General features: G+C 42.0%; 1 protein-coding gene across 5 annotated transcripts; it reads right to left on the minus strand.

Annotated features, from left to right (window-relative positions):
- On the minus strand, positions 1-25662 carry OTULINL (OTU deubiquitinase with linear linkage specificity like). Of its 5 annotated transcripts, none has more exons than XM_014872344.2 (8): positions 25551-25662; positions 10189-10348; positions 10049-10080; positions 9853-9944; positions 7576-7725; positions 6669-6797; positions 4298-4570; positions 1-3184 (listed from the first exon to the last, which is right to left on the minus strand). In XM_014872344.2, the coding sequence occupies exons 1-8, from the start codon at positions 25645-25647 to the stop codon at positions 3005-3007; spliced, it is 1113 nt and encodes a 370-aa protein (XP_014727830.1). In that variant the 5' UTR covers positions 25648-25662; the 3' UTR covers positions 1-3004. The 5 variants fall into 5 exon arrangements, with proteins under 5 accessions (XP_014727830.1, XP_014727831.1, XP_088027033.1 ...); XM_014872345.2 differs by lacking the exon at positions 25551-25662 and adding an exon at positions 21964-22088; XM_088170907.1 differs by lacking the exon at positions 25551-25662 and adding an exon at positions 21919-21969.

Raw genomic sequence — 25662 nt, forward strand, 5'->3', positions numbered from 1 at the left:
TGAAGAATGAAGACTGACAGTATTTATTTTGGATTTAAAATGAAATATTGAATGTGGTTCATACATTTTTTGCAATGCAATTTTTAAAATAGATGACATTCAAATCGCAAGACTTTTTACTCCATTACAATAAAAGATACACTTCGCTTCAGCTGCTCTGTTAAATTCTTAACAGACATTTTCAAGTTTGGGGGAAAATCCAAACCCAGCACTGAGGCTGCAGTATGGTTTCTTCTTGCTGAACTAAAAATAGTAAATAATAAACACATCTTTACTTTAGCCACCTACAACACTGGTTTCATAAATATTCGTAATGACTGTGTGGTTCTGGATTTGAACAGAAAATTTGTCTCTGCCACTGACTGGAAAATATTCTGCAGCACCTGTCACATAGCTACCAGTTTGTTTCAGATGCACTTTATTGAGGATTATTTTCTTTTCTATGGATTTTTCTTCTATACACACATCTCCACACATATATGTATATACATGTATTTATTTGTACGTAAACAGGTATTTATTTTTTTGCTTTATACATAAGTAAAACATATTATCAGAGAACCTGGTTGAAACTCGGTGCAGCCCCAAACCTGTCTCAGTGTTTCTTACGATCCTTTCTGCATTTATCTCTAAGACTTGTGATTATCTTCACCTGAAGCTCCTCTGTTTTCACCTCCCATTTCTGTTCCTGGTATGATTTGGCTGGCTCTGACACCTGATAAGCCATCAGATCTCTTTCTGTACGTCCTTTCCAGATTCTTGGGATAACATTAATCTCACCTAACTTCAAATACCTAGGGCAGAGAGATTTATGTTGATCACTGCCAGATCCCTCTACAGTCAATGAAGAGAACCAGTCCCTTCTGGAGACCTACCCCTCTGGCTATCCATGTGCCATTGCCTTCCACTGACAAGGCAGAGAGCCCTAGCTCAGGTGACCTGGTTCAGATGCAAACATTCAAATTGGCGAGGTAAATTCCACTGTCTTTTTCAAACTTTTATTCATTCCCCGCTATTAATATGCTCAAGATCACAAAAACATACGTTTTCACAATTTATCACTTTCAGCTGTAATGCTTTTGTATTCCTTAACACAAATAATATGCAAATCATTAAAAAACCCACTAGAAAATTACATACTTTTTATGTTATGTCTGTTTGTACCAAAACAAGAATAAAATGTAGACGAGTTTATTGATAATTGTAAATGTTACTGTTGATGCAAGATAGGTAACAATACTCTTCACTTAGGTATTATAACTTTTCTCCATGCAGAGCAGAACCAAATCTAAAATAAGAATTATTTCATTCCGTGAGAATACTTCTTTTAATAAATAAAACTACTTGCTATGCAGGTTTTGATGAGATGAAATTATTACAGTTATCAAGTCTTCTTAATTAAAATCTACAAATCATTCAATAAAACTGAACTCAAACTTTCAGGAAACAAACTAGCTACAATACAGAACTCAGGTGTTTGTATTTATAAATATATATATATACACATATACACACAAATAAAAGGGACGTATGGGATAAAATAGCTTTCCTTTACACAAAGGAACTGAGCTCTCTCCACCAACTCCAAGCATTACCATGAAGATACCTCATGCAACTGCTTTAGCTCCTACAGGCCCTGTTCCCATTTTTGCTACTGGCTTGCAATTTATTCTGCAGGTTTAAAAAAACAAACCTGCCTGTCCCCATACCTCTACGATAAGGAGAGGCTTCGTTTCTTAATAAATCCCACCCTCTTCAGTACAACCATTAGCCTGTGGCATTGTAAGCTTTTCGTAAATATTTTGTGAGATCTAATACTTCTTCAGTAGTTAAGCTTCCTTATTTTGAAATAACCAAAACACATTGATTCTTTTAGAAAACAGAACTGAGCAAAATGTTCCATGTAGGAAGGCAAATCTAATTTACTTCTCCTGGACAGACTTCTTCAAACACAGAGATCTAAATTAAAGACAGCAATCTTAGGCAAGGAGATTGATACATAACCAGAAGATAAAATATGTATACAACACTGCTGAATTCACATAATGCACAGAAAATTAGTATTTTCTAAAAGATGCAGTGTTTCAGCCAGTATTCCATGCATAGCTTTCTCAGATGAATTGCAAAGGAAATCTTGGCACGTAATGTTGAAATCAGCCCTTAAAGGATTTACAAGTTGACCAAAGCCGTATGTAGCTACAGGGGGTGACTCTGGTGGTGTGACTTATTAATGCTGCCCTTCTTACCTTGGAGAAAGCTATGTGCTTTCCTCACTTACACAGGAGATCTTCCATTCATCTGGCACAGTATTCTTGTGTGTTGATTTTTTCCTCCTGTGTAACAGTTCTTCACCTTCAGGGATCACTGCTGTGTGCAGACAGCTCAATTTCTCATGTGTAAAGTTAAGTACAGCCTGCAGCTGCTTGCTCTGCCCATCCCTGGAGAGAGGTGTTCCAGCAACAAGGGAAGCCAAGTGGATTTGAAGCAGCCATGCAGAGGCCTCAGTTTATACCCTCCCATCCCAAGTCAATGCAAGTTAAATAGCATGGAATATAAACTGTGGGACCTCAGGATTTCCATCCTCTGTGATTCATCCTCCCTAGCTAAAGACAGACAGGAGTAGGGAAAGGCAGTCATTGCTTTAGGCACTTGAGTTTAACCCATCCATGGATGTCAGAGTTAAACCCTTAGGCTAGCAATGGAAACCCCAGTATAACCTTTGTCTTCCTTGTCATGCAGTCCAATTATTTTTGTCTGAAAACCCTAAAATGTCACATTTTTTCCCCCCAGACATTACAGCAATATATTAAATGGTTTTTATGGCTGACTGATGGTGAACTGAGCTGCAGTGGGAAAGCAAAATGTTTACACAATAAACCCATAAATCATTTTGTAATAATTAATGAGTGTTCTCGAGGTTTTACTGCTGCTGATTAGAAACCTAATTCACTGGAATTGGTCACTCATTGTACTATACAAAGGGAAAAAAAAAGTCACTGGTCCTTCACGTTCTGAAAAGGGGGATGTGATAGTAGCGGTCATCTTCAGTCAGGAGAGAAATCTCATTCCATTCCCTTCGGTATTCATTCGGATAGGTTACTTGAAATTCCTCAGTATTAAACCTATGCAGTCTGTAAACTCGTATCTTTACTTCAAGTAAGTATCCAAGAAGAAACAGTTCAACCTAAAAATTAAAGAAATCTGTAAGATATTTATTTCTAGACTTCGAAAACTAAACTGAAGATAATCCAAGTTAAGGCAAATAATTTAGCTCCAAAACAGTAGACAAGGAATAAAAGGGACCCTTTTGCTAGTGGAGTAAGAACATTAAAAGCTTGAGGGCATTTCCAATAGCCCTTCCACTTCTCTTTTGCATGTAAAGAGAAACATTCCTGCACCTGACACCATACATAACCTGTTCTCAAGCCAGCTCACAAAGCTGACTGGGGAGCAAGAAAGGAATTGCTGTTACCAAGATGGGTACACCTAGAAAAAATGGGAAGCCTGCCACCTTGTGATCACTTGCTACATATGGAAAACGTAACAGCGAAAGGAAAAAGTTTCTTGGTACTTCACATAAACGAAACTGGAGAACTGGCATCTTCATTGATATTTCTTGCAATGGAATGACTACTTAATCAGGAAAAAAAGGTTTTGGAAAAGTTCATATCCTTGGGCATAGCCAGACAGAGCAGAACTTGTCCAGTTATAATCAAACTGCTCCTAAATCTGACTGCATCACGTAACAATTGACTTGATAACTGAAATTGATTATAAAAATAATTTCAGCCATTGGAGAGTGAAACGATTTGCAGAGTGGCAGTGTGAACTTTAGATGTCAGGACTGAACTTCTCACTAATTATAAAAGCAGAAACAAAAACCTTAACATATAAAGGTGATTAGTAGAGTTCTCATTACCTACTCCCAATAGACATTAGAGCTCATGAGAAGCAAGGGTGGGAAGAAAAGAGTGATGCTACAGGGCTTAGCATAGTGGAACAGATAGGAAAAGCAAAACAACTGGTCAAAACAGCGTCATCTATAACTATTTTGCGTATCAAAGTTATTATTGTTCTAAACTATGTCTTGCTGATAGCCTGCAGCATTTATTTTTGGTTCACTCTTACTACAGTTTTTTTTTTTCCTGGAAGATAAATGGCTGTCCTCAGTCCACTTCCCCACATCTCAAAAAAAAAAAAAAAAGGGCCAGCTATCATGGATGATGGATGATACAATCACCTAATCACTACAAAGATGGAGTAAGTTTTGTGATTAGTTTTTCGTCTGAATCCTTACCTGATCTAGGCAAACAGAGTCACCTATGGAGTTCAGATGATTCATCATGAAACTCAGAGGGTCAGATGAAGAGTCACGAGCAAAGAGAAGGCTAAAAAGGTTGTGTACGGGTTTGTCCCTGCTCTTTATCTGCTCATAGGCTTCGACAACTTCATAGAGCATGATGAATTTTATGGCCTCATACAGTTTGTATTCCTTACTTTCATCAGAAAACAGCGTATTACACATGCTTCCTCTTTCTTCATGATCTCTTGTAGCACTTATTTCAGCCCACTGGAAAGCACACAGAAAAAGAATATTATTAGAATTATTAAGAATTCTATTTAACATGAAAGATTGCATAACAGGAACAGAAGCCTGGTCTAAGTATAAAGCAGCTATTAACTGAAACAGCCCAGGCACAATAGCATGTGGAGGCAGCAGCCCCCAATCTGATCAAGGCCAATGGTTTGAGCTACAACAAGGCCAAGTGCCGGGTCCTGCACTTGAGTGACAACAACCCCAGGCTGGGAGCAGAGTGGCTGGAAAGTGGCTTGGTGGAAAAGAGTGGGAAAGTGGGGGTGCTGGTCAACAGCAGTTGAACATGAGCCAGCTTGTGCCCAGATGGCCAAGAAGGCCAATGGCATCCTGGACTGTACCAGAAATAGTGTGGCCAGCAGGACCTGGGCAGTGATTGTCCCTCTGTACTCAGCACTGGGGAGGTCACACCTCAAATCCTGTGTTCAGTTTTTGTCCCTCGCTATGAGAAGGACCTTGAGGGGCTGGAGTGTGTCCAGAGAAGGGCAGTGGGGCTGGTGAAGGGTCTGGAGCACAAGTCTGTTGAGAAGCAGTAGAAGGAGCTGAGATTGTTTATCCTGGAGAAAACAAGGCTGAAGGGGAACACACTCTACAACTACCTAAAAGGAGGGTGTAACCGGGTGGGGGGTTGGTCTTTTCTCCCAACTAACATGTCATAGGACAAGAGGAAAAGGTCTGAAGTTTTGCCAGGGGGGATATAGATTGGATACCAGGAGAAAATTCTTCATCAAAAGTGTTGTCAAGTATGGGAACAGGCAGTCCACGGAAGTGTTTGAGTCACTGTCCCTGGAGATATTTAAAAGTGTAAATGTAGCCCTTGTGGACACGGTTTAGTTCTGGGCTGGACTTGATGATCTTGAAAGTCTTTTCCAAACTAAATGATTCTATGACAATGGAGCTGGGAAAGGCAGTAAAGAATCCTGTTAGTATAAATAGGCAAAAATCCATCTCATTAGCTGAACACCATCTTAATTTTAAAAAATACTGAAGTTGGCAGCTACACCTCATGCCCAATAATCGTATAATGCATCACAGAGTTGCTTTGAAAAAATGTGTTAATTGTAAGGATTTATTCATTCGACTTGAAACTTTTTCTCTTAACAAAAAGATTAAATGCAGATTAAATGCTTTGTGCACTAACATCAGCTAAAAGAACTGCAAACTAAAAATGGAAGCCAAATAAGCCAACACTAGGAAATGCAAGGAGCAACCAGAACAAAATGAAAACTGCACATAACTACCAGACCCATCTCAAAAAGATGCAGCTGTCACTTTGGGACATCAAGGGTGCAGGTGAAGGACCAAATCATCTATTTTAATTCCCTCTTTTTCTTTCTAATGCTTTGTTTCTAGAGCTTAGATTATTCTGTTTGGGTTGTTTGGGTTTTTTTTTAATTAACAATTACTAACACTGCAGGTGCACAGAAACCCCAGAGGAACTCAAGAAAGGTGCAAGGTCTTGACAAGCCAACTCTTTATCTCTCTTTCAGATGGCTTTGGGGCTACTAAATCTCCCCAAGTTTTAAGTATGAAAGTAAGAATTATAGTCTTGGGTTGGGAATGATGGCAATCTGGCAATGCTGAGCAGAGGAGGCGGTGAGGCTGACAGGTCTTTGCAATCAAGTGCAAGCTTACCGAAAGAAATTATAGCAAAAATGGATAATTAAAACATTTATTGGGGATAGAAGCAAAGAAAATATCATAGTTTTAGAAGAAAGTGCACTGTTTGCTTGCTCCTTTCCAGCTGGGGAGGGAATCCAGAAGCCTCTCATACAGCATGTTTATTTTTAGCCGAAATGATGAGATACTGCACGAGCCACTTGATGGCACAGACTAGCTGTGGGGACGGTGGCCTCCCTAATTTGCAGGGGACTCCTGAGTACTTGGCCTAGTGGATCACCAAAAGCTGGATTCCCCTGCAGGAGAGGCGATGGCCTTCCCAGCAACTCAGCAGTTTGAACCTGGGAGGGAGGCTGACTGCCCCACAAATATGTAACAAGGAGCAGTTCCTTAGTTCAGTCTGAGCCCATTTCTCCAGGCTTTTATTCCTTCCAACCGTTTCCCAGATACTCACATTTGTCTTTAACGCCTCCATACATTTGCGCAACTTCCCAAAGGTATTGGGACCCGTGTATCTTTCTGGCCCAAAACTGTATTGCTGAATCCAGTTACAACCTTGAGAATACAAAAGCTTTTCAGGGAGCTGGGAAAAAAACAAAAGGCAAGCTAATCATAACCATAACAAGAAGCAGAGTATAAGGTTATATAAACTTGTCTACATACAATTTATGATGTGATTCTATCAACTGTTTGTACAGTTCAAACAACAAAGTAAATGGACCTCACAATTCAAATGCTATGAAGGAGGATCCACTTAACTGCCAAGTCCTTAAGAAACTTTTAAAACAGGGCCAGCCAAAAAAAAGATGAAAATATGCTTTCAGCAAAATATATAACCCACATTCTGGAAAAGCTGGATACTTCCAAATTCTGTGGGGTATTTAGGATTACAGACACCTTGCAGTCTGCACATGCTTCTCTACAGGCAGAAGCTATAGATCCCACCTTCCTGCCACTATCTCCTGCCATAACCCCTGGAGCCCAGGGCAGGATTCCTGCTGCTCCAGCAACACAGCAGCTCCCAAGTAAGCCACTGAACTTTGCATGGATGTGGAGGATTCAAATAACCTGTTGTGTTAAGGGAGTGACATCTAGAAGGATGGCAATAACAGTCATTCATCCACTTTTTTGGGTTTTTTGTTTCTTTTTTACATCATTTAGACTCATGTTCACATTGGTATATTTAGATCAGGGACAGTTTTTCAATTAAATGTAGTCCAATGGGTTTGAAAAACTTCTCTTTGAATTCTGATAATTATTCTCCGCTTCAACAGCCAACATACCACTTTTCATACTGAACAAGGCTTTCTTCTGCTGTGCATGGATAGCTAAAATGTGTTCATTTAGGAAATGAATTTTACCTTCAATATATCTCTTTCCTTCATCCACGAAGGAAAATGAATGCCTTGGCTGAATATCTGAAAAAGCACCGCTCTTACTACACTATAGTTGTCCCTCCTGACTTGTCTCAGGTATTTGATATGACAGCTCCTAAACAATTCTTCATATGCCTAGAAAGAGATCAAGAAAAATTAGCAATGAGAAATATTAAATCTTGAGAAAAAAACCATGTTGTTTGAAGTCCAATTCCAAATTACTCGTAAGAGGGAGCTAGGGGAACAAGAGAATATATTTTTAAGATTTATATACACAGAAATGTTAAACACCATGTTTTTGTAAACACCTTCGACTGGTGCTGCCCCTTAACAGTGATTCTGCATTCCTTCCAAACCCAGCAACTCGTTCAAGTCTCTGCACTGTTGCTACTGTAAACATTCACTTGGTCAACCAAATTAGTGCACATCAGCACAGATTTCTGTGCTGTAACAGCATTAACCTCAACCGCTTTACAATTTGCATTGATATATGAGATGCAGCAGCAAAAGGGCAGGAACGAGTATCTGGAGAAAACGTTTTTGGCAAAAACATCTCCTTACATTGACCTGAATGCATCGTCCAGCACTGACCTGAGGCAGATCTGGTAGCTCTGTGCTGCAGCAGAGAGCCCTTGGTCCAGCTACACACTCTGCATTACCACTGGCTGCCATCTGAGCCCTTGTTGAGACAATTCTGAGCAATAAACTGGCAGAGAATTAGGGAGAGAACTCTAGAGTCGCACAGGCTGCCCCATCACTTCCAATTTGCTTCCTGAAGGGGGCAGCAGGACGGTCTCAATTCCTCATGCCCCGTTTATCTTGGTTATTCCCTCACCCCATCACACCACTTCTCAGCTGCACTCTTCTCCCCTTACTCTATCAGCTGAGATAGTAAGCCTATTAAACTCTTTCTGCTGAGGGAGTTTTCTGCTGCTTCAGGGCTTCAGAGAAGCTCTTTGTGGATGTCCTGCTGTATCAGCTCACCATCTAGGTGGACCACATCAAAAAGAGAAGGAGAGCCAGCACAGAAGAGGGAGAGGGACTGCTTAGCCAGGACAAGGCGAGAAAGATGGAGAGAAAAGACAAACAAGGGATTGTTCCTTTTGGGGACAGCAAGCATGTTATGCTGGATCTCACAAGACGTCATCCTAAAATGTCCTCCTTACCATGGCAACTTCTACCTGGCAGATATCTACATGGCAGGTATCTACTGACTGCTGCATATACAGGAGTCTCTTTTTCAGGTCTGTAAATCCAGAAATATTTTCTGGAAGGTATTTTGCCCAGTATGAGCTTACAAATTTATTGTAAGTTTTGCTATCTTTTGTTACTTGCTCCTCCGAGTAATTTTTGGCCTTGTGTGTTGTTCTGTGAACTTCTGACACTGCTGCGTTCTTGCATTTAACGTGGCAAAACTGGATCTTTTCTTTGTTCATCAATTGAATGCAACTCCAGCTTTTTGAAAACCATCTTCTTTTTTCTATAACCCCCCTATGCTACTGTTTATTGTTACTAGCTTATTTCTACCCTTTAAGTCCTTCTTGGTGTGCATTTGCTCTGAGATTCCAATACCATGACCTAAAGCCAATACATATCAAATACACTGATGCAGATAAACTGCCTCTCTTGCCAACAGTGCCCAGTGCAGGGTAAGACAGAAGCAGAGAAGCACCTGGGCTGGGGTGCAGAGCTGGAGCAGGAGCACTGTGCCCAAAGGCATGGGATGGCCACCATCCAGCACCCCAGCTCCCTGCCTGCTGGGCAGCACCCAAGCTGGCAAAAGTTAGATGCCAGCTCCTGCCCTGCCTGCTGCCAGCTGCAGCTGATGATGCTGGAGAAGGAAAGGCTGCCAAGCATGGACCTTCAGAGCCTGGAAGAGAGATGGATGCAGTGCTTCCTTCCTCCCTAGAATAAGAATTTTTACCTTAAATCAAAGGCTGGCCAAGTGACAGCACCTAAGACCAAATTATTTTGCTTTAGCACTGGGGATGATTTTTCCTATTAAGGTCACTATGTGGGTCACTGATACTAGAAGAGGGAATTCAGAATATATATACAAGACTAAAACTTGATCTACATTTTGACCTGCACTGCTGCACTCTTAATTTAGACCCATGTTCATGCTATCCCTTTTGGTTTTCATTTGACTAGCTAGTGTAGCAGGCTTTGATAGCTGCTGCAGCTGTGTGCACTGAGTGCTATTCCTTTCCCAGGTGCTGGTTCTCCCCTGTCCTCATGCAGAGATTAAAATTTAACTCTTACCTCCCTCATCTGTTTGGCCTGCTTTGTTTCTCCTTTCCATTCTCTTGCACTATAACCAAGCAGATCAACTTCTGGCAGCACACTGAGATTCCCTAAATTGAGATTGATTCACAGATTAGTTATGTTCTGCTGTTCTGCATCTAAAGGGAACTTGCAAGGGTGATTAATGAATGTGGAGTGACAACAAAAACCTTACTTATGAGTTGCCTCTGAAGGTAGTTGTTCCACCTGAAATATAAATGATAGAACAGGTGTCAACGAGGAGGTGTTGAAGGTCAGTATTTACTGAAATAAGCAACAGTGTGGAAGATTCAAGTCTGCTTAATAAAAACCTACCGTTTCAGCAGCTGTGCTAAAAAGCTGTATAGCCTTCTACAATACCAAAACAGAGCAGTGAGGAAGGACATGCTTAACATTAGCTGCACTTTCACTTTTTGCCACATGAGACACAGGGATTCCTTACTGGCTGTTTTCCAGGACCACACCTCATGCCTTCCTAAAATAGGGATCAAAAGAGAGAGGGAAAAATCACTATTTTGAAGTACTTTTCCTGCTTGTTTTCTTGCAAAAAGAAAGATCATCCGAACATGATACCACTTCAAATGAAAGACAAAACATGACATGCAAAAGGTTAATATATTTTACTTAATACACATTGTTTATATACTTAGTTTTTCAGGTTTCTAGGGGCTTGGGTGCACATAGTTCACATTTCCACACTTTCCTGCACACAGTGAAGGCTACATATACAGTTACAATGGAGTCAAGAGAAGACTGGTATCAAACACACTGCTCAGTAACAAAAAAAAACAAAACCAAAATTATTTTTTTTTAAACTTCAGGATGTGCTGATCTAGAGACCTATACTGTCATTATTTTGTCTCTAAGTACTGGTTTTAAAGACCAGCAGTTTGTAGGACTTAGTTGTAGTCAACAAATGGGCCATATAAGGCAATATTAGCTGACTAAGCATCATATGACTGCCTGGGGAATTAAAGGAATGTTCCTGCCTCAATCTGGGTAAGTTTAGGGTCAATTTAAAACTCCAGAGAAAGATCCCCTCCAGGTATTTGGTAGAAAGCTCAGGAGATCATCACAGAGGGGGTACACACTCACTGTTCTTCATAGGCATAAACAAGGACAAAATTCTGTCATTCCCCTGGCATTACAGGGGAGGTTATGGTTGTCTATCATTGATAAGAAGACCTTCAAGAGAGAGAAGGCCTGGAGACTGAACAGCTGACAAAGGCAGTATCTGCTCCCTAAGTGAGAAATTCGCCCTCTTGAAGAAATTTGAATATAGGAAATTCCCAGAGTTTATGATGAACAGCTGTTCTGTTATTAACTTACTGATTTAGTACAAAACCTTAAAAGAACTAAACTTTTTATGAACACATCTACAGAGAAAGCTGAAAAGATCCTTCTCCAGGGACTCTACAGAGGGGATTACTCATTCCACATAGTTTTATGTCAGCTGAACTTCTGCCCCTCCTGGCTTTAACAGGAAGTTTAAGAGGGACTTAATTTTTCCAAATAAGTTAAGCCCATGCACTGTGGACGACAATCCAGTCAAAGAATTACATATCAATTCCAACCTTAGCAACAAGATCAACAGTGATGCACTCATTTTTACGAGCACTGTTGCATATATACAGAGCACTGCTGATACTTGGCCTTTCCCAATATTCTGTTGTTTGAAGAAGTTTTATTACAAGATGTTGTATGCAAGTCATCTGGTGGTGAGACTTTGCCTCTCCTGTGAACTAAAGGCAGGTTAAGAGCTGTATGTGAAAAGGTGTCAGTAAATTTTAAGTAATCAGAGGTGGGGTCGGGCTGCTAGCTCTGAAGCTTCAGAAAACGTTTATTACTGATGCCAAGAAACAGACAAGTAAACATCAGCTGTAAGGTTTGGAAATGGAAAACTTCATAGAAAAACCAGACACTCCCACGTACAGCTCACACGCACATAAAAACACACTCCCACTTCCTCCTGAGGGACACTGGTAGGCACATTCTCAATAAGCACACAAACTTCTATCTAGAGAAATGACAATCCCAGCAGAATCAAGCAATTGCATTTTTTTTTCTCTTCTTTAGGATAAAGGCATCAGCATTGAAAAAAACCTCAACGGACTGTGAATAACTGAACCTTCTGTCCACTAGAACGGAACCTGATGGCTCACAGATGTTCAGCCCATGGATCAGTGGGATTTATACTGTTGCATGCAAACCAATGATGATTAAAATTAACACCAATTTAAATATACAGTATCAAAGGTAAGTTGCAGCAGACTTTCATTTCATTACTTAAAAGGACCGTATGGTCCACTCCCACATTTGATTTTGAACAAACTGGCTCTATAAAAAAATCGAGAGCTGGTCCATCTGTTAAAATGACATACTTTGCATTATGGAGTACCAAGAAATACATGTGAATGCAAAATTTCTTCCCTTACCCCTTTTACTGGCAGAAAGATGAGAGCTCCACATCAGTTTTTAAACTGAATCAAGCAATCTTTTGAAAAAGTTTTTGATGGTAATAATCACGAAAAAACCCTCAGGCTACTGGAGTTCAACAAACTCTTTCAATGCCCAGGTGCTTGAGCAACTGCTCCTCAAGGAGTGCTGGGAAGCACAGGTTTATTGATTTCCATCAGAAACACAAATCAGTGTCACAGAATACAAGATAACCAAAGAGTGCTCACTCATTTTTATTTAATATGGGGGATTTATAAATGGGTATTTCCATGGTAGAAAGCCAGATGGGTGATGGAAAAACCTGCAAACCAGTGATTTTGATTACTTTTTATATACTTGTATTTGCAGCATACCTTAGACTTCATGAACTTTCTCTCCTGTCATGGGAAAGCTGCTGTTCAAACAGCACTTTGTGATTCAGATAATACTTTCAGTGCTTATGTCACACTCGGAAATTAATTACCTTTTTTTTTTTAAGTAAATGACATTTAGAAGTAGCAGTTGGATTGCAAAGTGCTGCTGGTAAAAATACATCATGAGTGTAAATTAAAGAAGGCAGCAGCTTAAAATAGATCCCGCCACCCCCCTCCCTGCACCTTCCAAAAGTCTTCAGAAACCAACGAGCAATTAAATTAATAACACATAAGTGGGGGGAGTAAAATAAACCCACAGAATTTTAAACCAAATCCATTCCCTGGGATATTGGCTCAATTCATCCGGTTCCTCAGGAGGCAGTGGCAGGAGCAGTTGGTGCTGTGACCAGCTGCTGGGCTCCCATCTTCTTGAAGACTGACTGCGAGCATCAGCATGACTGGGAGGCCTGACTCTTCTGCCATGCAGAAATTTGGAAAAATAGAGGCTGAACAATGCTGGAGTAGGAGCTGATAGCAGTGTTTATCTTACAGAGCAAGTAGTACACTGTATTTTCTTTTCATGCCACATCAGCTTCCTGCTAGTGCCAAGCCTTAAGCTTTTACCCTCTGCAAAGTCAGCAGGAGAGACACACAGAAGAAAAAAAACAACAAAAAAGGCCAGAAAAAAAGTAAGTAAGAGAGGTCTGCAACATCTGTTTCATTCCCAAGTAACTCATGAAGAATCTCTAAATGATTTGCTTCACATTTGAGTCCCTCACAACTTTTTTGGAGGCTGCCACCTTTAAATATGCATAATTGATGAAATGCAAAATGTCAGAGCTCAGCTAGGGAACTAGCAGACAGCACTGCATGCATTACTGAATATTCCAGCATGCCTGATGGCGCAATCACCCTTTACTGTTTTTCTCCATACCATTAACAAGGCCATCAGAAAGATAACACAGCATCTTCCCAAATTAAAACCTGACAGAATGATTTCTTTTTGGGAAATTCCTCCTCACCATCTTTTTGGTACTGAAAGCAAGACATAGCACTTGTCACCATAAAGTGGCCAGGTTTCATACTCGCATCACACAAAATTATGTTCCTAGTTCCCAAAAAGCAGGTATACCCCCTTCATTCAAAGAGGGAGGCAAAATGTGGGACTCCTCTGTTACAACCCTTATGCTGTCCCACCTGTACCACTCCTTCTCCCTCCTCTGTTGGATGCAGAGCTAGGAAGGGAGACCCTCAACTGAGACACACAAAGCTTGGCACGGAGATCCAAGTCTGCCTGTGTTCAAGGTGTGCACACAGAGTTCTCTTCACGGTGCTGCACATTGCTGTTTTCCAGATAACACACCATCAGCACCAAAGGTATGTTACAGAAAAGGCTAAGTCCCTGTTTTAAGGGAAAACAAACTTACCCATAGAGCAGGCACAAGCATGATGCACATGTGTACACAGACCTCAACTGAATAAGCCAAGAGGGAGACACACAAAAATGATTAATTACACAAATTCAACACCTACAAAACATTACATCCCATCAAAGTTTAGAAGAGAGAAATATGCGGTTTTAAGTGGTGTCATGAGATCACAAATTCTTTGATTTCCCAGTTTATTATCATCACTGCACCAAAAAAAAAAAATACTGAAAACAGATCAAACACATACCAAGATATGTGAGAAGCACTGCTTAATTCAATAACTATTTCATTACAAACCTCTGCCTTTACAGAGTAACGCAATGACAACTTGTTAAGCAACATTCACCTGTTCTATCAAACAGGAGAGATGAGGATCTCTTCTTGGTATAGTAAGAAAATAATTTACAAAGATGGTAATCGTCAGTGACTTATCAAAAGTTCAACCATGTCTGCTGATATCTTCTAATAAAAAAAAAACAAACAAACCCAAAAACAAATGAGAATCCCAGCCCCAAACCATAAGTAAAATCACACAATTACCTAGAAAACAGAATAGTTTTGGTAACACTGAGGCCCGTCAGTTGCAACAAAGGTTGCAACAAAGGGTTTACTTACACAACTCTTCTGCATAGGGCTGTCCCAAGTGCCCTCTTAGCTCCCTCAGGGTTTTCTTCAGAAAAATATAGAGAATATAGAGCTGGCAGCCTTCTTCAGACTCCCTGATCATCAGCTGGAACTGCTGGTGTTAATGTATCTATGCAGTTGTGACACATACTTATTCCTACTGTGCAGCAACAACCAGAATGTGTTCTTACCTACCGGGTGATTATCTAAAATATACCCTACTAGAATTACCTTTACAAAACCAATTTCAGCTATATAATCAAGATATTAATGAGCGCCTTAGCCCGCACATACCATTTTCTCTCTACAAACGCCTACGAGAACAAAAGGAAAGTTCAGTTCTTCATTTCCTGTACAATTCAGCTTCCTTTTTAAGGCACAGGGTACTTCATCCAAGACCTTTAGATGAATAATGCTTAGCCCCACTTCCATTTAAGTAAGAAAAAACATGACAGAAGCCTTCTGAGAATTTACAGTCCAGAATATTGGATGAGAAACACATGAAAAACATTTCATGCCATTAAAAAAACATTAATCTCTCTAAAAGTCTTACTCCTAATTTAAAAAAATGAAAACATAAAATAACCTCCTTTTAAAGAAGGAGCCTCTGAAATCTCTGCTACTGTTTTTTTTCTTAATGTGGAAAAAAAATCTGTTCCCATTCAGATGTGCTATTTAATGCCTGTACACTTCAAGCAGAACTTACGTAAATGCACTAAATGTATTATTTGAAAGAAGCCCACTCTAAGAATTCTTATTCTGCCTGCTGCAGAGTTGCAATGTTGAGTCATCCCTAATACCACTCACATTGGTTCACAATTCTCAAAATGCTTTTCTTTTTTTTTCTTTCGCCACACTGAATCCAAACTGATAGAATAAAGGAAATCCTTTCCTCCTGAACATCTTAACTGTAGCTGATAGATAACTGAAACCTGGTTAGGAGGAAAAAAGAAGTCGTACTTAGCAATAACAGTAACTGTCCTCCTCCTGGCTTTTAATCTTGTTTGCACCAACCAACCCACCCTCCAAGGATGCACAGTCATTAGGTGCTCAGGAAGCTGGGGATACCACAGGCAGCATCCCCCTGGTCCGTCCAGTGGCAGCTGCCCCACTCCTGGGGTTCCCTGGTGCAGAAAGTGCCCCTGGCTCCGCCTGGATGCTTTCTAAGCGCACAACACAGGACAGTCCAAGGAATTTTAAGCTACCTGTTGATAAAAAGTTATCCCAACTGATATCCAGGACAACAGCAGGATCAGGTAACCTATGACAAACAAAAAAATCAACTCTTCTGAGCCTGTTTACTGTCCAAGGAGAAAGTCAGCCCTGTCTCACCAAACTACATCCATGTTGCTCATCATTCCTATCTCTGTACAGGGTCTGAACGCTGCACCCACACCGATTTTGTGTCTGTCTTCAGAGCATGGCCGCTCCTGAGTGTACCTGACTTTGTGTGCAGACAGTGCAGAGCTGTGCATTTTTCACGTGGATTAGTAATTACATATCATTTATGATTAATAATCACAAATGATTCATACCTCCTGGTGGAGCACCAAAACACAAAGCCTGTGCTTCCTCAGCAGGTATATGCAGAGGTTTATTCAGCAATGTTATCTGTTTGCTAGGGAGTTTTACTTGTGTCTTGTTCTCTTTTCAAGACAGATTAGAAGCACAAAACAAGGCCAAAGGAAGCAAAATATCAAAGCCATCACTCTGAATGCAAATGGCAGAAATTGGTCTTGCATGTCTTCCCCTCTGCCTCTCAGTGTCAGTCCGAAGAAAGACAAAACTTCAGCTTTATTCTGCAAAGCTCATGGTATTTGTATGGAAGCAGCTGGGGTGTTTGAACCCCGCTCTCTCTTCATTATTCCAAGGGCAGCACTTTCAAACTGGCATATTTTAATTAGCTCAAGCACACAGGAGTCCTCTGCCTTTTAGTGAGAGTGCATTACTAGACACTTCTGGCCTAAAATATTACACCAAAAAAAAAAGCCAGAAAAAAACCCCTGAAAGGTAAAACTGACTGCATCAAGATAGCAACTGAAATTTAAGTTATTTCTCAGTGTAATACCAAATTCATAGCTAACAGACACACTTCATAAAAATGTGATCCAATAAGTCAGAATATTCTCTGCGAGAGCTTTCTACTTCTAAAAGCACATTATTATTATTAGTAGTAGTATTATTCATAATAATATCACTGTCATTACTGTCATTGCTAATGCACAGTTGGTATTTTTACAGACATTTGGATGGTAAGAGAAGTTTCAAGCAAAGCACTCCAGACATCAGTTGCAGGAATCAAGAGACCACAGCTCCCTGACACTTCTGCATTTGCACAAACTGCCTCAAAACCGGACAGTTATGATGCAAGGACTAAATAACATACAAATCATGCACCCCTGAAAAATATAGTTAAGTGTGACCTTGCATATTGAGCTCTTTTTGAGGGGTTGGCACTTGACAGAGGCACAACTTACTTTCACTTGTAAAGTGAGAAAATGAAATACAGGTTACTGGATAGTTTCTGACATGGAACCCAGCAGTACAATTTTTAAAATTCCTCATTTATATAAAACCCCCTATTTTTAAGGCCTTGGCCTTTGGCAAGAACATGACAGCTGAAATTTCATAGGCAGGAAATGACCCAAAATGAAACCAGAATTGAAGGACAATAAATATATCTCCAAGCTGCTCACAAACAAGCTCCTGGTGTGGTGCTGTGCTCAGAGCAAAACTGGGGAAAATGGGTAAGGCTTATCTTTGTTGTACAGGTAGACCTGAACCGAGTATTTAAGTTTGCAAAAGACTGATTTTGCACGAACTTGGCAATTAAGACCTTACTGACCATTTGAGGGAGGAGATTCTGCCCTCACTGTCATGAGACCTCACCTGCAGTACTGCATCCAGCTCTGGGAGCCCCAGCATAAGAAGGATGTGGACCCAACAGTGCAAGGTTCATGGAGGAGGCCATGAAGATGATCAGGAGGATGCCCTCTCTTACGAGAACAGACTAAAAGAGCTGAGGCTGTTCAGCCTGGAAGGCTCCTAGAAGACCTTATAGCACCTTGCAGTACCTAAAGGGGTCAACAAAAAAGATGGAGCGAAACGTTTTACAAAGGAATTTAGTGACATAACAAGGGATGATGGCTTTAGATTGAAAGAGAGTAGGCTTGGGTAAGATATTAGGTAGAAATTCTTCACTGTGAGGCTGGTGAGGCACTGGGACAGGCTGCCCCAAGAAGCTATGGACTGATCCCTGAAAGTGTTGAAGGCCAGGTTGGAGGGAGTTCTGAGCAACCTGGTCTAGTGAAAGATGTCCCTGTGCACGGCAGGGGGTTGGAACCAGATGGTCTGTAAGGTCCCTTCCAACCCAAACCATTCTGTGGTTTCCCTGGTGGCAGCTGAGCTTTGGGCAGTGCCAAGCAGCTTGCCTTGATGCTGCTTTGCTGCACAGGTACAAGGGCAGACTTGATGATGGTCAAAGCCTCACAGACACCACGTCACATCAAGGCACTAGTTTGATGCTAAGGTACACATTTCTCACTTTCATAGATTTATTTACCCAAATGACTACCCTGCCCTGGAAGCATAAACGCTAAACACTTCAAATATGTGGAAAGCCTCAGCAACATATCATGTATGGACAAGGCACCTGAGACGTGGTTCTGCTGAAGACAACGAGCAGAACTGGCAAAAGGACTAGAGACTGAGCACATACAGCCTCATCCTGCCACACCTTTAACCCTCCACCATCACAGAATATGGCTCAAGCAAGACAATACACGTCTTCTGCTCAGCTACATTCTCCTCAGAAAAATGTTTGTTGAAAGAAAAGCGTGGGCAGTACAAGTTTCCTTGCTTGACACATCCCCCTGCACAGGTACCTGTGGCATCTGTCCTCACTGATGATATGGGAACAGGAGCTGGAGACACACTTCCTCTCTCTGGCAGAAGCTTCCAGCATGTCCCCATAGGCTACAGAGAAATCCCAAACATTTGGGACTGGATCTGGAAGATGCCAAAAATGTATAGTGTGTAGAGCAGTGAAAAAATGGGAAGAGGCTACAAGCACAGCATAAGGCTGAAAATAAACCAAAAGATGCTGACTTGAAAATTTCTCAGAAAGTTAATCAAGAAAGCTGCAGAAGGTTTCAAGTATTTTACAATGTTTGCCTTCACTGGAGCCCTCTCAAGAAGTGGACAGTATTCTCTTTATTTCCTTTTTGTCCTCATTTATGCTGGAACACAGCTTTTATGGTTTTTTTTAATGCTTTTATGTTACCAGGCAACAGATAGTCCAACCATTAATTATACTGCTCATTGGAAAAAAAAAATCAAACTTTTCATCAAGCCAAATTTTGTAATATACAAACTAAACTCTAACACCTCAGAATTGGTACAAGATGCCTAGCAACAAAGTCCTCTCTTAAAACTGCCAGTGACTGCTTTTACATTGCTGCAGCTGAAGAAGTGGAACTTGTGTTTTCTATCACGAAACTCTGACTTTTTCACTAATAAGTAGCTGTTTCTCTGTCTTTCTGAAAGGTACAGCATCGTTGTCTGATCCAGAGCACTGCAGCCATGCACTGAGTAACTGGCATCTGCTATGCTGGGAATCCCAGCAATGGAGCACATGGGCAAAGTTCCCTGCTGCTGCTGTGACATGCTGGCACCAAGCCACCTGCATCACCCCAGGAGTGTGGAAAGGATGCCCTGTGTTCACCGGGCCTTCCCAAATTCCATCAAAGCAGAAAACAGATCCTGAAGTGATTCAGGGCCAGACGTCAGACAGCAACTCAAGAGTAGTGTTTCACTTTAAAGAGTATTATAACTCTTTTAGAAGTCAGACTGCCATAAAAATGACATTAGAATATGACTTAGGCAGCCCAAAGGTAATTTAAAAAAATAATAATTTCACAGCCTAAAACAAGAGGAGATTAAGAAGCTCCTTAAGGTAAACCTTATGCCATTCTAATCACACCCAAATTTAGTTATGCATGTGTAATGAGAGCAGTATAATTATATTACCTTTTGATTCCTGAGCACTGGTTATTCCCTGTGTTTTCAAAACAAGTAAATTATAACCATAATCATCTCCCTATGACAGTTTGGCACAGTGACTCCCACAGTTCAGCTGTGTGGGGTCAGGAGGTTCAGCAGAGGTATTTCCGAAATCTCAAACTCATTTGCCTGGATAGTCATGCAAGATCAAACATTTTCAAACACTGAGCTCAAGAAAAACTGCATACATTTCTGAAAAACCCTTTAATGTTTGTTGTCTGATCCTTGATAGATAAGATGTGAAGATTCAACTGGAAACTGTACCTAAGAAACAAGGTGAACAGAAAGTCTTGATGCTGAATGGGAAACAAATACCACCTAGGCAGGCAACATGTTCCAAACAGCTAAACAGAGAGAAAAAAAAACCCTTACATCCAAAACTGGAAAAAAAATCTCAGAACTACAAATGTTTAACTTTTTTAAAATCCAAATACAGATACTTACCTATAAAAACACTTAGATTTAAATGTTGACCAGTATTTTCATGCTGTTTCTTCCCTTCAAAATAAATTCTAACACCCTTCACCTGGTAGTGTTTTATAGTGAAAGAAAAATGGCATCTTTTCCTCCTACCATAAGGAGACCCCCTCAGTTTCTAATCAAATTATTTGTCTGCTAGCAAAGAAATGAAATTCTTAAAGAAGCACACTTCAGTGACTACAAAGAAGCTTTCTTAGCCTATAATTTCTTCCTGTTGCACATATTTTGCCTCTTTGTTTCACCACTTGCTGAAACTGGAGCGGGCCAGAGGACGGAAGTGGGAATAACGGTACTTGCACATATTAGCAATGGAGCAGGTAGCACCGTGCTAGCTTAAACTCACTTGCTAAATACCACAGAAATCTGGGTCTTTCTCCACTGCAAAAATGAAAGTTTAAGCTGCATACAATTTGTACAGCTCCCCCAAAGAGAAAACAAACTGGTTTAGTAAGAAAGGCAGTGCAAAGTGAGAGCTCAGTGAGTAACCATCAAAGCAGAAATGTATCGCAGAATGTACAGCAGAAAAGGAAGCTGTTGAGGCACACATCCTCAGCCTAAAAGACCACTTCTCAGTGACATAAGAGATCACACGATCATTTAGGTTGAAAAAGGCCTTTAGAATCAAGCCTAAGTGTCAACCCAGCACTACCAAGCCCAGCACTAACCATTTTCCCAAGTGCTACATCTACATGTCTAATAAATATCTCCAGAGACGGTGACTCAACCACTTCCCTGGGCAGCCTGTTCTGATGCCTGAACACCATTTCAGAGAAGAAAGTTTTCCTGGTATCTAATCCAAATCTCTCCCGGTATGACTTGGTACCTGGGAGAGCAGACTGACTCCTACCTGGCTACAACTTCCTTTAGGGAGTTGTAGAGAGCAAAAATGTCACCCCTAACCCTCCTTTTCTCCAGGCTAAATAATTCCAGTTCCCTCTGCTGCTCCCCATGGGACTTGTGCTCCAGACCCTTCATCAGCTCTGCTGCTCTTCCCTGGACACGCTCCAGCGCCTCAGCGTACCCAGAGCTGCACACAGGATTTGAGGGGTGGCCTCAGCAGTGCGGGGCACACAGGGACAGTCACTGCTCTGCTCCTGCTGGCCACGCCAGGATGAGCCAAGCCAGGATGCCCTTGGCCTTCTTGGCCACCTGGGCACCTGCTGGCTCCTGTTCAGCCATGCCTGACACCGAGGACACCTGCAGCTGGCCCTTCCTGGGTCCTCCTGAGCCGCACCTGCATTTGTGAGCCCCTTTTTCCCGAACCTTCACCTTTCTGACGGGAATACAAGCCAGTCTGCAACACGTACATTCATACTGCACACAGTAAGGAAAAACAAAACAAAACAAAACAAAAAAACTACCGTCCCCGAAACAAAGAGCAAAGCCCGGCCGAAGCCCCGAGCTGTGTTACAGCCGCGATCCCCAGGCAGGTGGGCGCTAATCCCGCGCCCAGGGCACAGCAGCTCCCCCGGCGCCGCTCCCGGCTCTGCCCCTCACGGCCGGGGACACCCCCGGGCCGGCCCGCCGGGATGGCCTCAGGAGCAGCTCTCCGGGAATCGCCACTTCTGGAAAACGGCTCCCAAAGAGTCAAGTGGAAAATAAAATGGAGAAAAAGAAAGAAACAGCAAGTAAAGGCAAACCCTCGCCGCGACTTGGGGGACCCTGCGAAGCGCCCGCAGCCTCACCCGCTCCTCCCGCCGCTCTCCTGCTGCGCCCCGCCAGGATCCAGCCCGGCTACAAAGGCACCGCCCGGGGCGGGGATCCCGCGGGGCCGCCCCGCTCCCGGGAGCCGGGGAGGAGGGATAACCCCTGCCGCCGGCTCCCGGCCCGCCTGTCTCCCAGAGGAGTTCTCCATTGCCCCGGCAACCCTAGCCGCTCCTCCGCCAGGGAGATAACAGTGTGTGCCTGGCTGTCACACTGCTCTGCTTTACATTTTATGGCAGCGTGAATCGTGCAATGGTTTGGCCTGGAAGGGGCCTTAAAGATCATCTAGCTCCAACCCTGTGCCATGGGCAGAGACATCTTCCCCCAGACCAGGTTTGCTGAAAGCCCCATCCAGCCTGGCACTGAACTCTTCCAGGGACGGGGATGCCTGGAACACTTCTAGGGATTCCTGTTCCATGAGTGGAGACCAACACCATCATCGTCTGTTTGAAATATAGCCATTAAATGTAAACACAGTAACTTTGAAGCTATTGGCTGGTTTTTGTTTTTTCCCTATCATTAATGTTGATTTCCTCACCAATTCGCTCTCTAACAAGATGGTGTGCATTCATCCAAAAAGAAATTGCCCTTTGCCAAGTACCTTCCCTTATAATAGACTTGTATGTGTCATTTCTCCCAGAGGTATGTAGAGCATTTGCATAGACTGGTGTACTTTCTTTTCTGGTTACACATTAAAGAACAGTTTTCTTCCATCTTGTTAAGGACTTTGCAGGAAAAACAGAAGGGAATTGTGATGATCCTAACAAAGACTTAAATCTTTTACAGACTTGCAAACAGTTTGCACCAGTACAGAGCCAAGACAAACTTACACAGTCTTCTGTTATTGGATTTTGTTTGGGTTTGATTGTTTGGTTTTTTTCCCCTTAAAATATCACAAGATATTAAAATCATTGAAGATCAAGACCTTTCATGAAACAGTGAAGAGATTTGTGTTGCCTGGCATGAATATCAGATTGTTTGTCCCTCCATCTCAGTTAATCTGAGCTAGGAACAAAATAGGAAAAATCTGCTAAATATTGGTGTGTCAAGCATTCACTTAGGTGCACTCACAGAAACCCATAGACATATATATCCAAGTAAAAGAAAATCTAGGCTTAAAACACAGCTAAAAATAGCAAGAGTAAATAGTTGACTTAAGAGGCCTAAAGCTGTCGGTTGTGTAAGCAGTACTGTGTGCTGCTCCATCAAAAAATCCATTTGAAAAAAAAAATAAATTCCTAAGTGCCACCTCTGTGCCTCTCCACAGCATCGGTTACCTGGTGCTTTCCATCTGGACTCACAGGTTGTGTTTAATGTAGCTGTGTCTCAGGAGCTGCAGCTGAGAGAGATGCTGTCAGGATATGGCTCACATGGCATCCACTTCCAAAGGCTCAAAGGTGGCTGGAATTTAATTATTTTATTTCCACATCTTGTCTGCAGTTATCACATACTTCAGCTTCCCTTTCCAGCCTTTTTCTTGCCTTGGCCAGGCCAGTGTTGGTGGCAGCAGATGGTTTAGCATTGCAGCTAAATCCAGGTTTGCATCTTTCTGCCTTCTCTTAACTTGTGTTAAGATCTTAAGATTTAATTGGTAATTTCTTTGTGCAGGCAGGTTTGAAAGTGAATGTTTACCTGGCTGCTGACTCATCAGAGGAGAGAGATGAAATGTATAGTACAAATGCTGCAGATCAACCCCTGTATCAGAGTCCTTCCCACTTCATGGCTCTCTGCTCTCTCCACTGTGCATTTATTGAGCCCTTCAGTGCAATCTGAAGTGTGATCTTGACCCTCTATGTGTGGGAATAAGCCTGGGTCAATCAATCAGTCAATCAATCAATCAATCAATCAATCGGAGATCACGTACCTGAAACTGCTTGAGAAACTTTTTAAAACTACTGCTGTCCATAGTGCCTTTCTTTCTCCTTAAGCTCTTTCTGGACCTCTTCCCTGAGTCACTAAGAGCTCTCTAGGACCTTTTTCCATTTGCAGGCTTTGGCAGGAAACTCTTTGTGAGTGAGGTGGGACAGCCTCTACCTGCCTCCCTCCTTGACGTTGGATGCACACACCACTGTAAGACTGAGCCAGGTAACACACATCCCTCCTACACCATTGGACTGCTCTGTGTGTGCTGTTCCTGTTAGCTGAATGGGGGTTAGGATAATCCTGGAGAGAGCAAGCAAGATTCAGGTCTGAGCTGGGCTCAACAGCAGAAATTGAAATAGCGGCTAAGTGGAAGGCAGTTTTTTTCATAGACTCTGCAAAATTGGAAACACACTGTTACAAAAGTTCAGAAAGCTTCAGAAAATGTCAACTTCTCCAAAATAGTTCAGAGAATCATAGAATGTTAAGGGCTGGAAGGGACCTTGAAAATCATCTAGTCCCACTCCCCCTGCCAGGGATGGGGCATCCACAGCCATCCTGGGCAACCTGTTCCAGTGTCTCACCACCCTCACAGTAAAGAATTTCTTCCTAATGTCTAACTTAAATTTCTCCTCTATCAATTTCAACTCCTTGCCTATCACTGTAGTTCCTGACAAAGAGTCCCTCTCCAGCTTCCCTGTAAGCTCCCTTCAGATTCTGGAAGGTTGCTGTGAGGTCTGCACACAATCTCCCCTTCTCCAGGCTGAACAACCCCAACTTTCTCAATCTGTCTTCCTGGAGGTGCTCCAGTGCTCTTATCAACTTCATGGTCCTTCTCTGGATGTGCTCCAAAAGAACAATGTAGGGAGACAGAGAACGCCTTACACATCCCATGCATTCAACAGGTTTCAGCAGAAATAATGCATTCTCTGCTTTGACTCTGAGTAGGCAGCAGCTCTGCAGGGACAAGGGGACAGCTCCGGGGAGCTCAGACTGGAGGCAGCCTAAATAGGATTCTCTCCCTCCAGACTTCCTGGTCACAGCATTTTGCATATGTTTCTGATACTCAAACAAGGCTATGTGCTGATGGCAAAGTTCTACTGCTTAGGGATATTTATGACATTTTCTTTCATTAGGGGAGTATTATGAACTTTCCCACAACATGAACCTCCAGGTTCTTCTGCAGGTTATGGCATTTCCAAGCTGCAGCCATGACTGTGACTACCTCCCTCTGCTTGCACCCATGTGAGAGTGCACAGCAATTATAGCAAAAGCTTATACTGAAAGCCATTGCTAAGCAAGTGTGAAGACATTTAAACCGTGTCTGTTTAAACCCACAAATCAGCAGCCAAGGCAACTGCTGTGCTCATCTGCAGGTCAGCAGCAGGATCATAATCATGGCACAAAGAATGTAAACAATTCCAAACAAATGCTGAGACAAAGGCAACAGCATCCAACCCAGTAAAAGTAGGAAGCCTAGGTGCAGAACTGGTGACAGCTTCCTCCTTCAGTTTTTCAAGCTCATTTTTAACAGTGAAGAACCATTTCCTTGTTTATCATAACTTATTACTACTGTCAAGGTCAGGTAGTTTGACACATAGGTAAAAGTAGCACCCATGCAGCTGTAATCAGCAGCACAGGATTTTTCTCTAGCTGATCACCAGCTTGTTGACACGCCAAAATTTATAGCATAATAGTATGAACTTACCAACACTTCTTTCTGAGCTAATTCTGCTTTGCTTTCCTTGTTCAGTGAAGTGGTGGTCTCTGTTCTTTCTGGCCCTTCTGTCGTGTTTCCTCTGCATCTCCTCTCCAGAGTA

Source organism: Sturnus vulgaris, chromosome 1 (assembly GCF_052056855.1).
Source record: "Sturnus vulgaris isolate bStuVul1 chromosome 1, bStuVul1.hap1, whole genome shotgun sequence".
NCBI lineage: Eukaryota > Metazoa > Chordata > Aves > Passeriformes > Sturnidae > Sturnus > Sturnus vulgaris.

Excerpts from the sequence above, each read along its gene's own strand:
- OTULINL (XM_014872344.2), bottom strand. The coding sequence starts at position 25,647 with ATGCAGAGGAAACACGACAGAAGGGCCAGAAAGAACAGAGACCACCAC. Across the intron at positions 10,349-25,550 it reads TAGCTCAGAAAGAAGTGTTG|GAAGGCATGAGGTGTGGTCC; the intron begins GTAAGTTCATAC and ends TCCCTATTTTAG. Across the intron at positions 3,185-4,297 it reads ACTCTGTTTGCCTAGATCAG|GTTGAACTGTTTCTTCTTGG; the intron begins GTAAGGATTCAG and ends TTTAATTTTTAG.